The sequence below is a fragment of the Moschus berezovskii genome, chromosome 8 (assembly GCF_049115385.1).
Source record: "Moschus berezovskii isolate FMDL1 chromosome 8, NW_MosBer_1.0, whole genome shotgun sequence".
Classification (NCBI taxonomy): Eukaryota; Metazoa; Chordata; class Mammalia; order Artiodactyla; family Moschidae; genus Moschus; species Moschus berezovskii.
The window spans coordinates 104,435,602-104,450,097 of NC_142467.1; the positions used below are offsets into that span (position 1 = coordinate 104,435,602).

The following is a 14,496-nucleotide window of genomic DNA, read 5'->3' on the forward strand; positions in this document are numbered from 1 at the left end:
AGTCACTTAAACTTCTTGAATTTAAGTTTGTTCACCTGTAAAATGGGGATGACAGTAATGCATAGGCACTCTTCATAGTGCGGAAATTCTTAGCTGGGAATGTCTTAGTCAGCAAAGGCTGCAATAATGCTGTGTAACAAACAGTTCCTAAGCTCAGTGGTTTGCAGCAAGCATTTATTTATTGCTTTTGTCTGCACATATTTTTTGCTCTCATCTGCATATTTCTCTTATTGCTGCTGAGCTTCACTGAGTTGAATAGGTTTGTTTCCAAGCTGAGGTTTGAATTCAGATCTGTCCTACATGTCTCCTCATTCTCCTTGGGCCAGCAGCCATACTGGACATGGTCCTCTCAGGGCAGACTCCAGAAGCACAAAGAATCACACAATTAAAAACCTCTGCTTGCACTGTAACATTCTATTAGCTAAAGCATTTCACCAGGCCGATCCCAACATGAATGGGGTGGGACATATACTCCATCCATCTGAGCCAAAGGTACTCAGAATCACATGGCAAAGGGCATGGTGCATAATTCCAATGTAGTGGGGAAGTGTAAGAATCAGGAATAATAATCTAGTTTACTTCAGATGTATGCCGTGTAGAGCTGATTCTGGCTGATGCAAAGAAAACACAGCATTATGCAGCATCAAACAACTAGAAAGTTCCTTTTGGTTCATTATCAGTCATTTGGATTATGAACTCAGGGAGACACTTTCAGTTGATGCCATCTTATGTTGATGCCATTTTACACCTTGCTAATCCTTGCTAATCTGCCTTGTTAAGGAAGGGAGATGATGCCTCAGGCTCTGAGAATTGGCAGGAGAGGGTATCTAGCCAGAATTCAATACCTCTCTTCTCTTTTCCCAGTGGTGTTTATACTTATGGATCTCTTTATACCAGGCATGCCATTTGCCTTTTGTGGTAGCAGCATAAAATTTCTTTGAAAGACAGCCTGTTAGTGTAAAGAAAACAATCTAGATCATGAACAATTATAATTAATCTAATGTTGGGCACTGAAGTCCAAAGGAAAAAAAATAATATAGTATAAGGAGATGATGTGTGGGTATATAAATACTGAAATTGATCCATTCAGTCTGGTAAATCGCTGCTACTCCAGGTCGTTCTGTTTGTCCTGGCACATCCCCAGGGATGCCCCCTGACCTCCACACAGTTCATCAGTTAGAGAATTAATGCTTGGCTCAAAGACATCCAGCTAGCGCTGCTCTGATTGGTCAGGGGCAGATATTTTATCTGTTGAGGATTAGAGGTGTGTACAGTGCATAACTGCAAATACCTAAAGTTGGGGGAAGTCTGAAATCCTGGACTGGTTTCCTGCGGTTGCTCCTAATAGCCTATGCACATGTGTGTGTGTGTGTCTCTAGGGGAGGGGGTGGCATCATGGCCTGGCCTCTAGTCACCCACTGTTCCGCATTCCCCAGGGATGACCTGACCCAACTGCCCTTCACCACTATGTGCATCAAGGAGAGCCTCCGCCAGTTCCCACCTGTGACCCTGGTCTCCCGCCGCTGCACGGAGGACATCAAGCTCCCAGATGGACGCATCATCCCCAAAGGTGCCCCCTTTGTGTTCCCTGTTGCCCGCTTGCTCTATTGCCCATGGGGGTCTGGCCATGCCTGCCCCAGGTGCATTATCCTTGTAGACAGTTTATAGCCTGTTGCTTCTGGGAGTGGTGAGGAAATCCAGCTGTGTGTGTATATCGGGGAGATAGAGGTGGGTGGATCCAAGCAGAAAGGAAGGAGTAGGTATGATGGTGTGGGCTCTGTAAGAATGCAGGTAGAGAAGGATTGGCTTCATTCTGTTGCCAGATATCCCCTGGAGACCAGGTCCTGTCCTGGGTGAGGCTGGGCATCTAGTGAAGCCTCATCCCCAGGTCCAAGCCTTGAGTACCAGCCAGTCTGGGGAAGATACAGCAGGGAGTGGATGTTCCCAGTCACATGGGGTGAGGGATGGGCTGCAGGGAGGGACAGGGACCGGAGCAGCCCCAGATAAGGAGCGATGACTGTATCTGGCACGGAATGCAGGGAGGGCAGCCTGGAAGAGGGAACATGAGAGGTGAGCCTTGGGAAATGAAAGCGAGAACATGTTTATGGAGCAGAGCCTCAGGGTACAGATACTGAAAGAAGTTGAATGCACGGTTGAGGCACTTGAACTTGATCCTCGGGGTAATAAGGAGCCATGGGAGGTATTTAAGCTGTGGAGGAGCAATGTCAGATGTGTGAGTGAGAAAGATCCCTGTGTGGCCAGGATGACAGCGAGGAAGAAGGCTATGGGGTTCTCTAATGGAGAAGCAAGGCAGTGGATGGTGAAGCAGAAGTTTTTAAGGAAGGATGGGCAGGAAAGGGCGGCAGATGGCTTGTGGGAATTATGTGGCTCTGGAAAGAGCTGGGGGAGGGGTAGGTCTCCAGAGGAGGTCCTGGTTTCCCTCATTTTCACTTATCCCACTGACCCTCCCCCTCCCCACAGGAATCATCTGCCTGGTTAGCATCTATGGGACCCACTATAACCCTACAGTGTGGCCTGACTCCAAGGTGAGCTCCTGCCCCAACCCTCCCTTCTCTCAGCTTCTTCTCCTAAGACCTTGGTCAGCAAGGCCTCACCTCTCGTCCTCCCCAGGGAGTCAGACTGTAGGGCTGAGTGCAGGGCTTGAGTACTTCTCCTCAACCCCCCATTCATTCACCCATTCACTGTTAATTCATTATATCTACAAATCTTTTTTTTTTTTTAAAAGTTTTGACTGCACTGTGTGGCATGTGGGCTCTTAATTTCCTGATCAGGGATTGAACCCGTGCTCCCTGCAATGGAAGTGCAGAGTCCTAACCATTGGACCGCCAGGGTTCAGTTCAGTTCAGTCCCTCAGTTGTGTCTGACTTTTTGCGACCCCATGGGCTGCAGCACACCAGGCTTCCCTGTCCATCACCAATTCCTGGAGCTTCCTCAAACTCATGTCTATTGAGTTGGTGATGCCATCCAACCGTCTCATCCTCTGTCATTCCCTTCTCCTCCTGCCTTCAATCTTTCTCAGCATCGGGGTCTTTTCTAATGAGTCAGCTCTTTGCATCAGGTGGCCAAAGTATTGGAGCTTTAGCATCAATCCTTCCAATGAATATTCAGGATTGATTTCCTTTAGGATTGATTGGATGGATCTCCTTGCAGTCCAAGGGACTCTCAAGAGTTTTCTCCAACACCACAGTTCAAAAGCATCAATTCTTCAGTGCTCAGCTTTCTTTATGGTCCAAGTCTCACATCCATACATGACCACTGGGAAAACCATAGCTTTGACTAGCTGGACCTTTGTTGGCGAAGTATTACCTCTGATTTTTAATATGCAGTCTAGGTTGGTCATAGCTTTTCTTCCAAGGAACAAGCATCTTTTAATCTCAAGGTTGCAGTCACCATCTGCAGTAATTTTGGAGTCCAAGACTGCCAGGGAAACCCCACAAATTTTTATTGAGCATCTACTGTGTATGAGGCACTGAAGGCCCTCTGGGGCACTCTGTCTTTGCTCTCACAGAGCAGACAGTGAAGTGAGGAGGAAGAAAATAAGCAAATAAATAAGATAATTTTGAACAGCAATACATACACAAAGGAAACAGAAACTGACCTGGGTTGGGGGAGAGCAGTTTAGCTCACACAGTGAGGAAAGTCCTTACCAAAGAAGAGATTGGTGAGCTAAAGCTGAAAGTGTTCACACTTTAAAGTGCAAGGAGCAGGGAAAACTGTGTCCCATGTGGAGGAAACTGCCAGTGCAAAGGTCCTGTGGTGGAAATGGAAAGGAGGCAGGTGTGGCTGGACCTCTTGGTGCAGCTGGTCTGGCCCCCAGAGGCTGAGGGAGGGAACCACACTGGGACGGCCAGAACCAGGCCCCCTTAACTCACCCCCAGTCTACTTTGGCCTAGGTGTACAATCCCTATCGCTTTGATCCTGACAACCCACAGCAGCGCTCCCCATTGGCTTATGTGCCCTTTTCTGCAGGACCCAGGTAACTTTTATTTTCCCCAATCCAAGTGAAGTGTAGGAGGAACATCGAGGCCAGTGGAAGGTCAGGGATGTACCTGTTAGGAGCAGAAACCACTGGGGGTGTCCTGTCCACCAACCTGGTACCCTTTTCGTGCCCTCAATACATCAGGAAGCCCCCAGATCAGACCCTACGATATCATCCAAGGTATCAGATATCTACTCTATGCCACGCCCTGAGTTCTGGGCTCATGTGCTCTTAATGGCTCTATGATGCCTTTGTCCGGGAGTTGAGGCTCACAGTGTGTGTTAGTCATTCAGTCATGTCCAACTCTCTGTGACCCCATGCACTGTAGCGCACCAGGCTTCTCTGTCCATGGGATTCTCCAGGTAAGAATACTGGAGTGGGTTGCTATGCCCTCCTCCAGGGGAACTTCCTAAACGAGGGATCGAACCCAGGTCTCCCGCATTGCGGGCAGATTCTTTACTGTCTGAGCTACCCGGGAAACCCTGAGGCTCCGAGGTGGAGGTCATTTCACCCCATCCCAGGGACCCCGCTCACACAGCGGCTGAGCCTGAGCCCCGTGTCCTCCGTCCACCAGGAACTGCATCGGACAGAGCTTCGCCATGGCTGAGATGCGCGTGGCTGTAGCGCTGACGCTACTGCGCTTCCGCCTGAGCGTGGACCGAACGCGCAAGGTGCGGCGGAAGCCCGAGCTCATTCTGCGCACGGAGAACGGCATCTGGCTCAAGGTGGAGCCGCTGCCTCCGCGGGCCTGAAGGTCGGCGCGACCCTGTGGATCGGAGGGGGCCCCAAGCCCCGCCCAGAGAGGCCCAGGTCCCGCCTCCGAGGGCCCAGGCCCCGCCCCCAAGAGCCTGAGGGCATAGACCACGCCCCGGAAGTCAGGCTCAGCTCCTGGAGGACCGGACTCCCCCGTTAAGTAGCCTGATGGTGCTGGTCACACCCACTCAAGGAAAGGCTCCGCCTCTGGAGGGTCTGATCCCGCCCCTTGAGGTCGAGATCCCGCCCCCCTGAGTGCCAGTTTCCGCCCTCTTGTTTGAGGGACCAGGATTGGCCTCGTTCCCTCGGGCTCAGGCCCCGCCCCAGCATCTCTCGGATTCCGACGTTCAGGCCCCGCCTACTGAACCTTCCGAGGACCTTAGGCCTCTAGGCTACAAGCCCAGTCTACCTCAGATCTCGGCTGGCTTTTAAATTGAAAACTTGAAAACTGGAGCCTGAGATCAGAACCCTGAACATCACCTTCTTGAGGCCCCCAGCTCACATGGATGAACTCCCGAGGCTGCATCCCAGGGCCCAGGATGTTTGTTGTTGACTTGTAAACCCAGACTCTCCCTCTCAAGTCCAGGATGTTTGTAGTAAACCCAGACTCTCCCTCTCAAGCCCAGGATGTTTGTTGTTGACTTGTAAGCCCAGACTCTCCCTCTAAAGCTCCTTCCTTCTTCCCTCGCTCAAACCCCTTTGGCGAGTGTCCTGAATTTTGTAGAATATAAGCAAAGGATGCAGACAGCTCCCATCACCCACTCACTAGCCAGATCAAATCCTTACACCTGGATTCCAGCAAGGAAATGAGGGGTCCTGGACAGATGGGAAGTTGTGGGCTAGGAGGCTGGGAAGCCATTTGTCTTCGGACATAAACTTGGGCTTTTGGGGACAGTTTGTGAATTCGTTTATTTCAACATGTGTATGTGTGCTAAATCTCTTCAGTGGTGTCCGACTCTTTGCGACCCTATGGACTATAGCCGGCCAGGCTCCTCTGTCCATGGGATTTTCCAGACAAGAATAACTAGAGTGGATTGCCATGCCCTCCTCCAGGGGATCTTCCCAACCTAGGGATCAAAACCCTTTTGTCCCCTGCATTGGCAGATGGGTTCTTTACCATTAGTGCCACCTGGGAAGCCCCTTATTTCAACATACTACTTAGTAAGTGTCCAATGGCACTGGGATGGGAGCACGGCAGTAGGCAAATCCCTGCCCTCAGGAGGATGGGGGACATGTGTTGGACAAATAATTCCATGGGTAAATGTATTTACAACCTGTGACAAGTGCTGCAAAAGAGAGGCTTTGGTGCTGGGCAATCATAGCAGGGGATGGAGGGTGGGTCAAGGAGAGCTACTCTGATGCTGAACCTGGAGTAGAAGTTGAGTGTTGAGAAGGGAGTGAAGTGCATTCCAGGAAGCAGGAACAGCATCTGCAAATGTCCTGAGGTGAGCGTGTGGTGTGCTCATGGAACTCACAAAGGGACTAGGGTGGCTGGAACTGGGAAGTGGGGCTGGAATGGAGGAAGGGTGGGAGGAAGGGTGGGCCATGTCACAGTACAGGTTTTATGCAGAGGGTGTGTGTGTGTGTGCTAAATCACTTCAGTTGTGTCTGACTGTTTGGAACCCCATGTACTGGAGCCGACCAGACTTCTCTGTCCATGGGATTCTCCAGGCAAGAATACTGGAGCAGGTTGCCATTTCCTACTCCAGGGGATCTTCCTGACCCAGGGGTTGAACCCGAGTCTCTTGTGCCTCCTGCACTGGCAGGCAGATTCTTTACTACTGCACCACCTCCTATAGAAGTGGGACGATGACGGTGACTACAATAATCATGTTAATTCATCACATATTTTTTTGAGCATCTGCTGTGAGTCAGGGAGTGTTTGAGTCCTTGCATCACTGACATTCTGGTGTTGGTGGTAGTGGGAGAAACAGATGACAGATGATAAATTGGCAAATAAATAAGTAAATTCACACAGCCTTGGAGGTCACTGGATGGATTTGGAATTTCATTGTGACAGAAATTGGGAGCCATGGAGGGTTCTGAGCAAAAGATGGACAAGATTTGTCTTACAGGGACTTCCATGGTGGTCTAGTGGCTAAGACTACTCCATGTGTCTAATGCAGGGACATAGGTTTGATCCCTGGTCAGGGAACTAGATAGCACGTGCCACAAGTAAGAGTTCACAGGTTGCAACTAGAGATTCCACATGCCACAAAACAGAAGTTTGAAGATTCTGCATGCTGCAACTAAGACCCGGAGCAGCCAAATAAAGAAACAAATATTAAAAAAATGTTATCTGACAGTCGTGGGTTGCTCTGCTGAATAGAGACTGTGGCGAGGATGGGATGAGGGAAATCAGATTGGTTGGTGGTCGGGGGGGAGGTGGTGAGATGATGGTGGCTCTGCCCAAGCTGGGGGCTGTAGAGGCGACTAGCGGCGGTTGGATTATGATGAGAAATAATTGTTTCACGATGGTCATACTGGCAGGCCTGCAGATAACTGGAAAGTGGGGTTTGGGAGAACTGGACAACACCAGGTTTGGGTCTGTGGTGGTTTAGTCGTCAAGTCGTGTCCGACTCTTTGCGACTGTAGCCCGCCAGGCTCCTCTGTCCATGGAATTTTCCAGGCAAGAATACTGGAATGGGTTGCCGTTTCCTTCTCCAGGGGATCTTCCAGACCCAGGAATCGAACCCAGGTCTCCTGCACTGCAGGTGTATTCCTGCATTGCAGGTGGATTCTTTACCAACTGAGCTACGAAGGAAGACCAGGTTTGGGTCTGAGCACCTGGAAAGATGGAAATGCTATCAGTTGAGATGGAGAATCCCAAATGGAGTGTTTTTTTTTGGCGGGGGAGAGGAAGGGGGAGGTGGTTTGAGATCAGCATGTTTGTTTGGGCCAGGGTAGAAGTCAACCTGGAAGTTGGATAGATGGGTTCTAAATTTGGACAAGTTCAGGACTGGTGATGTACACCTGGGGACGCTCAGTGTTTAGACGTTGTTTAAACAGCCTCAGGGCTAGGAGGGATCCCTTGGTGTGTGTGTGTGCGCGTGTACACACTGGCGAGCTTGTGAGTACACGAAGGAGGGGCTCAAGGACCAAGCCCCTGGTGTCTCCAAATTAGTAACGAGGTACAAATCGGTTGAATACTTCTTGTGTGCCCTTCCCAGATATATTCATTTAATTCTCAAGGGTGCTGTTACTTTCTCTTTTTGGGCTTCCTAGGTGGCTCAGTGGTAAAGAATCTGCCTGCCAAGCAGGAGACGCGGGTTGGATACCTGGGTCTGAAAGATTCCCCTAGAGGAGGAAACGGCAACCCACTCCAGTATTCTTGCCTGGGAAATTCCATGGACAGAGGAGCCTGGCGGACTACGATCCATGGGGTCACAAAAGAGTCGCAGGCGACTTAGCAACTGAGCATATAGCACCTCGTTTCACGGAGGTGGAAACTTGAGTTCCCCAGAATGAAATGACTCACTCCGAATCATACAACGATGTCCTTGGGACCTTAGAAGGGGCCCGAAGTCGTTTTCTACCCCATGCTTCAGGCTCCTTGTCCTGGCGGGGTTTCTCGCCCCTCTTTGCCCGGAAAGGAATGTGCTAGGGAATGGGGTGGGGGCCTGGAGTAGCGGAGGCAAACCTGGAAGCCGATCCTGGGGCGCCCTCTGGTGGCGTAAAGTGGGGTCGTCGATCGGAATCCCGTGTCAGAGGCTGCTGGCGGTCTAAGTGGGGAACTTGCAATTCCGGGCCCTACAGGCACCACTCGGCTTTGATGATGCTCCGTCTTCCACATCCTTGTTCAGGCTGAGGTTCTCCAGGCGCACACCATTCCCTAAATGTCGCAACGTCATCTTTCGCCCCACCCTTTCCCTTGCAACCTTGTCATCTACCGGCAAACATAACTTGGCCTTGGGAGGCAAGAGGTGTGGGTTCAAACCCCGGCTCTGCCCCCTCCTAGCGGTGGGCATGACTAGGACTGCCTCTCTCTGCTGCTCCGTTCTCCCGTATCGTGTGGATTTTACAGGATCATCTTCCTTGTCATTAATGTAGATTGACTTTCCTCTGAGGGCTGTGGATGGTGAGTGAAAGAGACGAGGTCCCTGAGACGCAGGTGCTCCCGTGTGTGTGATTCTTAAGGCCTGGTGCTGTCACTAGTTGCTTTTCGATCTCTTTCCTCTCCTGAGTGTGTCGGAGGCTCCCTCTGCTGGACGGTTCGGGAACAACGTGCTCTAAGGCATCTGGTCTCCACTAGTTTAGTGTGTGAGCGTGAGTGCACGCGAGGTCGTGTGTGACTTGGTATGTTAGGGTGCATTTGAGTGAATATGAGAGCATCCATGTGACTGTGTGCAAGTATGTGAGTGTGTGTACGTGTGTAAGAGTCAAAATGTGTGCACAGTGTGTGATTGTGTGCTGTGTGAGATGGTGGGTGCACGCATCCGTGTGTGCATGTGTCTGGATGGGTGTGTTCAGAAGAGCGAAGAGGAGAATTGCACTAACTGAATGACTGCAACCGTTCACATCAGGCTGGGCTTATCGCAGGAGCTGCTGTTCAAACTTCCATCAGGCAGAACATTCTGGAGAAATAATGCCTTTGGAAGCAGCCCTAAGTAAGGCCTGGAAGCGGGGTACATGTCCTCTGCTGTCTCTCCGAGGGACTGAGCCCCAGGTACTCATAGTGTAAGCTTCCTTGATAAAGCATCCTTTACCTGGTGCCTTCTCTTTTCTGTTTCACTTCCCCATTATCTTACTGGCATTTTCTAGAATCACCTCCCAAAGAAACAACTTACAGTTGAATTTTTATCTCAAGGTCACTTCCAAATAAAGTATTTTCACTTGAATCTTTACATCAGTGTTAAATTCTGGAGAACCCAAACTAAGACACATATATGGGTTTATTTCTCTAATTCCCATGTGAGTGTTAGTTGCTCAGACCCCATGGACTGTAGCCCACCAGGCTCCTCTGTCCTTGGGATTCTCCAGGCAAGGATACTGAAGTGGCTTGCCATTCCCTTCAACAGGGGATCTTCCTGATCCAGGAATTGAACCTGGATCTCCCTCACTGCAGGTGGAGACTTTACCATCTGTAGACCTAATCTTATGCCTCTTTTTACTGAGAAGGAAGTGAGGCTCGGAGAAGGCAAGTCACTTGTTCAAGGTCACACAGCCGGAGAGCAGGCAAAGGTGGGCATTGACCATGGGGTCTCTGACCCAAAGCCCAGGGCTTTCTCCCCTCTGGGAGTCTCCTCCTTGATAAGGGCTCAGGGAATAAATGGGGTGAGTGTTGTAAACAGCCGGTAGGTCACTGATGTGTGAACTGGATGGACCCAAAGCTCTTGCCTTGTGCTCTTGTCCTCATTCTGTCATAAAATAAGAGGAATAACGGCAAACACCATGCTTGGTGCTGACTGTGTGTCAAGGAACATTGTCGTAAGCGCTTTATTTTTTATCTCCCCTCTCCTCCCTCTCTCTCGCTTCCTTTCTCCCCCACGTGTTACATGGGGAACATTTTCACTCTGTTCCTGCTCCCCAACCACCAGCCCCACAGTGTGGTGCGATTTCTTTTTCATTTTACAAAACTGCATATAAGAGCATTTTCAATGTAAACATTTGTGCACACATAACTATTTTTTGAAGACTCTAAACATGTTGGGAAATATATGTTTGTTAACTTTTATTGCATAATAAACTTCCAGGAAATTTAGTAATTTAAAATGATAAACTTTAGCTCCCTGGCAAACTTAAAAAACATCTTCTCAGCAACACCTAGATAAGTGTTTAATAACTGGGTCCTATACTTTGGCCACCTGATGCAAAGAGCTGACTCACTGGAAAAGACCCTACTGCTGGGAAAGACTGAAGGCAGGAGGAGAAGAGGGTGGCAGAGGATGAGATGGTTGGATGGCATCACCGACTCAATGGACTTGAATCTGAGCAAGCCCTGGGAGATGCTGAGGGACAGGGAACTAGTGTGATGCAGGACTAGTGTGCTGCAGTCCACAAGGTCACAAAGAATCAGACACGACTTAGTGACTGAATAACGACAATTGGGCTAGTCTAGCTGACACACAAAATAAAATCATCATAATCTCTTAAGGGGAAGGATGGCAAAGAGTTTACTGCTAACTTTAATTTACTACTTGGGGAGTTAGAAGGGGACAAATGATCTCTTTTTATAGCATTGCACTTCCCAAGGGTCATTTCTCCAAGCCTCCCTTCTGTGGCTTGGGGTGGTCCTTGGTGGTCAGGCTAGTTTTTGTGAACAATCATTACCCAGTAAGCAGATGGAACAGATGATGATGATGAAGAGGAGGAGGAGGAAGGGCAGGAGGAGGGATGTGGGGAGGAAGGAGACTATTCATGACTATATTGCCAACAATAATACGCCCTAGTGGTTTTCCCTAACTGTGTGTGTTCTGTGTACTTTTCCGAAGTTTTCCTCCAGGCTTTCTGGCTCCCAATTCAGTTCATTTGATCTTCTGCCACCTGGGCCAGAAATCTGGCAGCTCTTCCATCTGTTTCTGCCTACAGTGTGGCCTCAGGGACCTGTTGGTTTTTTATCACAAACCTGCTTCAGGGCTGGGAGTGTTGAGTCAGATTGCATCAGCTCCACTGTGGGTCTCCAGCATGGCTGGTTCACACTGCTCCTACCAGCCTTGATTATCTTAGCCCATTTGAAGACAGAAGCAAGAATGAACATGTGCGTCCCACCCTGTGCCGGATCTTTATAGTCCTGGTATGGCTTCAGGGGGTGATTCTTATTCATGACCCACTTTTCCATGTCATTCAGGTTTCTGCTCGAAATCCACCTCCTCAGGGAGGCCCTCCCTGACTGCCCAGTCCAGAGCAGTTCTCTTGGTCACTTTCTAGTGCATCTCACTGTGTTAATTTCCCTAATTCCTGCCACCATCCAACTTGGTCTTATTTCCTGTTGACTTCCTCCACTAGATGTGAGCTCAATGATCCAGAGACCTTGTCTGTCTTGTTCATCCTGTGTGCTGGGTCCCAGCCCTATGCCTGCTATAGAGTGGATGGGCAAGTACAGCTTGTTGTTGAGGAATGAGCCACCTGGGAGACATAAATCCTTTCTTCATCTTCAGAGGAGGACATGAAGATTAGAGAGGGCAATTGACTTGCCCAAGGTCACACAGCCAGCGAGTAGCAGAGCTGAGACTGGAACTCAGTCAGTTCTTCTGAGTCTGGAACTTGTTCTCTCCTAATAGCTGAGGGAGAAGAGGTGAAATGCCAGCCAGCAGGCAGCCTGCATGCTTGTTCTAGAGGGACTCCAGGCTGGTTCCTGAGAGGTGAGTCTTTATTATGAAAACAAATAAAAACTCCTCATCTGTTTTGTGTGGCCAGCTATGTGCCTTTCACTGTGCTAAATCCTTATTTCTTTTTAAAATTGTTTCAGCAATAAACGTTCTAGCATTTGGGCAATGTGGGAAAAAAATGCATTTGAGACTCCGATCTACTTCCCTCAGCTCCACTGTGTTGTGTGGATTCTTATGGATTTTTTCAGCGCATGTACAAACGTGCACACATACACGTGCATTCACAGGCTTCATTTATAATCTCACCTTTGTGCTGTGCTCAGTCGCTCAGTTGTGTTTGACTCTTAGCAACCCTATGGACCATAGTCTGCCAGGCTCCTCTGTCCACCGAATTCTCCAGGCAAGAATACCAGAGTGGGTTGCTCTTTTTGTCTCCAGGAGATCTTCCCGACCAAGGGATTGAACCCATGCCTCCTGCATTTCCTGCATTGGCAGGTGGATTCTTAATCACTGTGCCACCTGCAAACTGTTTTGAAACATACTTTCTCCTACTCTTTCTGTCTGTGTCTAATTGGATGCTTGCAACTCTCTGTGAGGTTCCATCAACCCATTTAACAGATGTGAAAAGTGAGGTTCAGAGGGGTGATGGACTGTGCCAGTGGCTGGTGATTCCAAGTAACCACCACAGCTAGTCTGGCACAAGCTTGCCCACTGCCTGGTTCTGGGTGGGAGTGGAAGGACCCCTGGCAAAGGGACAGAGGGAGAGTGGCTCCTTTCTTCAACACTGGCTGGGGGACATTCCATAAGCCAGGCTTGTGTGATTTGGCAACTGAGATGTTCTTTTATGAGAAACCACTGGAGACGCCCCAGTCTCCTCAGGCACAGAACAGAATGTCCCCATCTGAGGCGTCCTGTCCCCCTGTGTTGGGTCCCTTTATTTTCCTACCATCTGATCCAGGAAGCCGGGTGATGGATCCTGCCCCTCCTGTAGCCCCTAGGCCTGCTGGAGTTCTTGGCCACACGATGAAGCAGTCTTTAATCCTGGCTTCTGGACAGAATGCTGGACCAAAAGTTTCACCTTAGCTGGTTCCCCCAAGGACTTGGCAACTGTCATCACAGTGTGGGTACTGACAGGACAAGGACAGGCTTGCTTGTGCCTTCTCTGTGATTGTGGGGCCCTTTTAACCATGAAGTTCACTCCCCCTCTTCATTTGGGTCCGGCTCAAAGGTCACCTCCTCCTGGAAGCCCTTGTGTCCCTATCACTGTCTGGTAATTTTTGATCATTTATCTGATCATTGCCTTTCTCCCCCTTGGAGGAGTCCTTTGACAGAAGAGACAATGTCTGCTGTGCTTATAGCTACATCCTACCCTCTAGAATGGTTTCTAGAACATAGTTCAGTTCAGTTCAGTCGCTCAGTCGTGTCCGACTCTTTGTGACCCCATGAATCACAGCACGCCAGGCCTCCCTGTCCATCACCAAATCCCGGAGTTCACTCAAACCCACCTCCATCGAGTCGGTGATGCCATCCAGCCATCTCACTATCTGTCGTCCCCTTCTCCTCCTGCCCCCAATCCCTCCCAGCATCAGAGTCTTTTCCAGTGAGTCAACTCTTCGCATGACCAAAGTATCGGAGCTTCAGCTTCAGCAGCAGTCCTTCCAATGAACACCCAGGACTGGTCTCCTTTAGAATGGACTGGTTGGATCTCCTTGCAGTCCAAGGGACTCTCAAGAGTCTTCTCCAACACCACAGTTCAAAAGCATCAATTCTTTGGCGATCAGCTTTCTTCACAGTCCAACTCTCACATCCATACATGACCACTGGAAATACCATAGCCTTGACTAGACGGACCTTGGTTGGCAAAGTAATGTCTCTGCTTTTTAATATGCTATCTAGGTTGGTCATAACTTTCCTTCCAAGGAGTAAGCGTCTTTTAATTTCATGGCTGCAATCAGCATCTGCAGTGATTTTGGAGCCCCCCCGAAAAATAAAGTCTGACACTGTTTCCCCATCTATTTCCCATGAAGTGATGGGGCCAGATGCCATGATCTTTGTTTTCTGAATGTTGAGCTTCAAGCCAACTTTTTCACTCTCCTCTTTCACTTTCATCAAGAGGCTTTTGAGTTCCTCTTCACTTTCTGCCATAAGGGTGGTGTCATCTTCATATCTGAGGTTATTGATATCTCTCCTAGCAATCTTGATTCCAGCCTGTGCTTCTTCCAGCCCAGCGTTCCTCATGATGTACTCTGCATATAAGTTAAATAAGCAGGGTGACAATAAACAACCTTGATGCCATCCTTTTCCTATTTGGAACCAGTCTGTTGTTCCATGTCCAGTTCTAACTGTTGCTTCCTGACCTGCATACAGGTTTCTCAAGGTCAGGTGTTCTGGGATTCCCATCTCTTTCAGAATTTTCCACAGTTTATTGTGATCCACACAGTCAAAGGCTTTGGCATAGTCAATGAAGCAGAAATA

At 49.4% G+C, this 14,496-nt stretch overlaps 2 protein-coding genes across 3 annotated transcripts in view; both read left to right on the plus strand.

Moving 5' to 3' along the window:
- Positions 1-5,373, plus strand: part of CYP4F22 (cytochrome P450 family 4 subfamily F member 22) — a 33,966-nt gene extending 28,593 nt beyond the window's left edge. Inside the window, exons 10-13 of one of the 2 annotated variants that reach the window (XM_055430916.2) lie at positions 1,437-1,570; positions 2,482-2,546; positions 3,915-3,997; positions 4,575-5,373. In XM_055430916.2, the coding sequence (XP_055286891.1) occupies positions 1,437-1,570; positions 2,482-2,546; positions 3,915-3,997; positions 4,575-4,752 (460 nt within the window). In that variant the 3' untranslated portion in view covers positions 4,753-5,373. The remainder of the gene's footprint in view (positions 1-1,436; positions 1,571-2,481; positions 2,547-3,914; positions 3,998-4,574) is intronic. The other variant, XM_088839132.1, reaches the window with a different exon arrangement.
- Positions 5,374-11,722: 6,349 nt separating this feature from the next.
- Positions 11,723-14,496, plus strand: part of LOC129558498 (cytochrome P450 4F6-like) — a 47,510-nt gene continuing 44,736 nt past the window's right edge. Inside the window, exon 1 of the mRNA XM_055429684.2 lies at positions 11,723-12,054. The gene's annotated coding sequence lies outside the window, so the exon portion shown is untranslated. The remainder of the gene's footprint in view (positions 12,055-14,496) is intronic.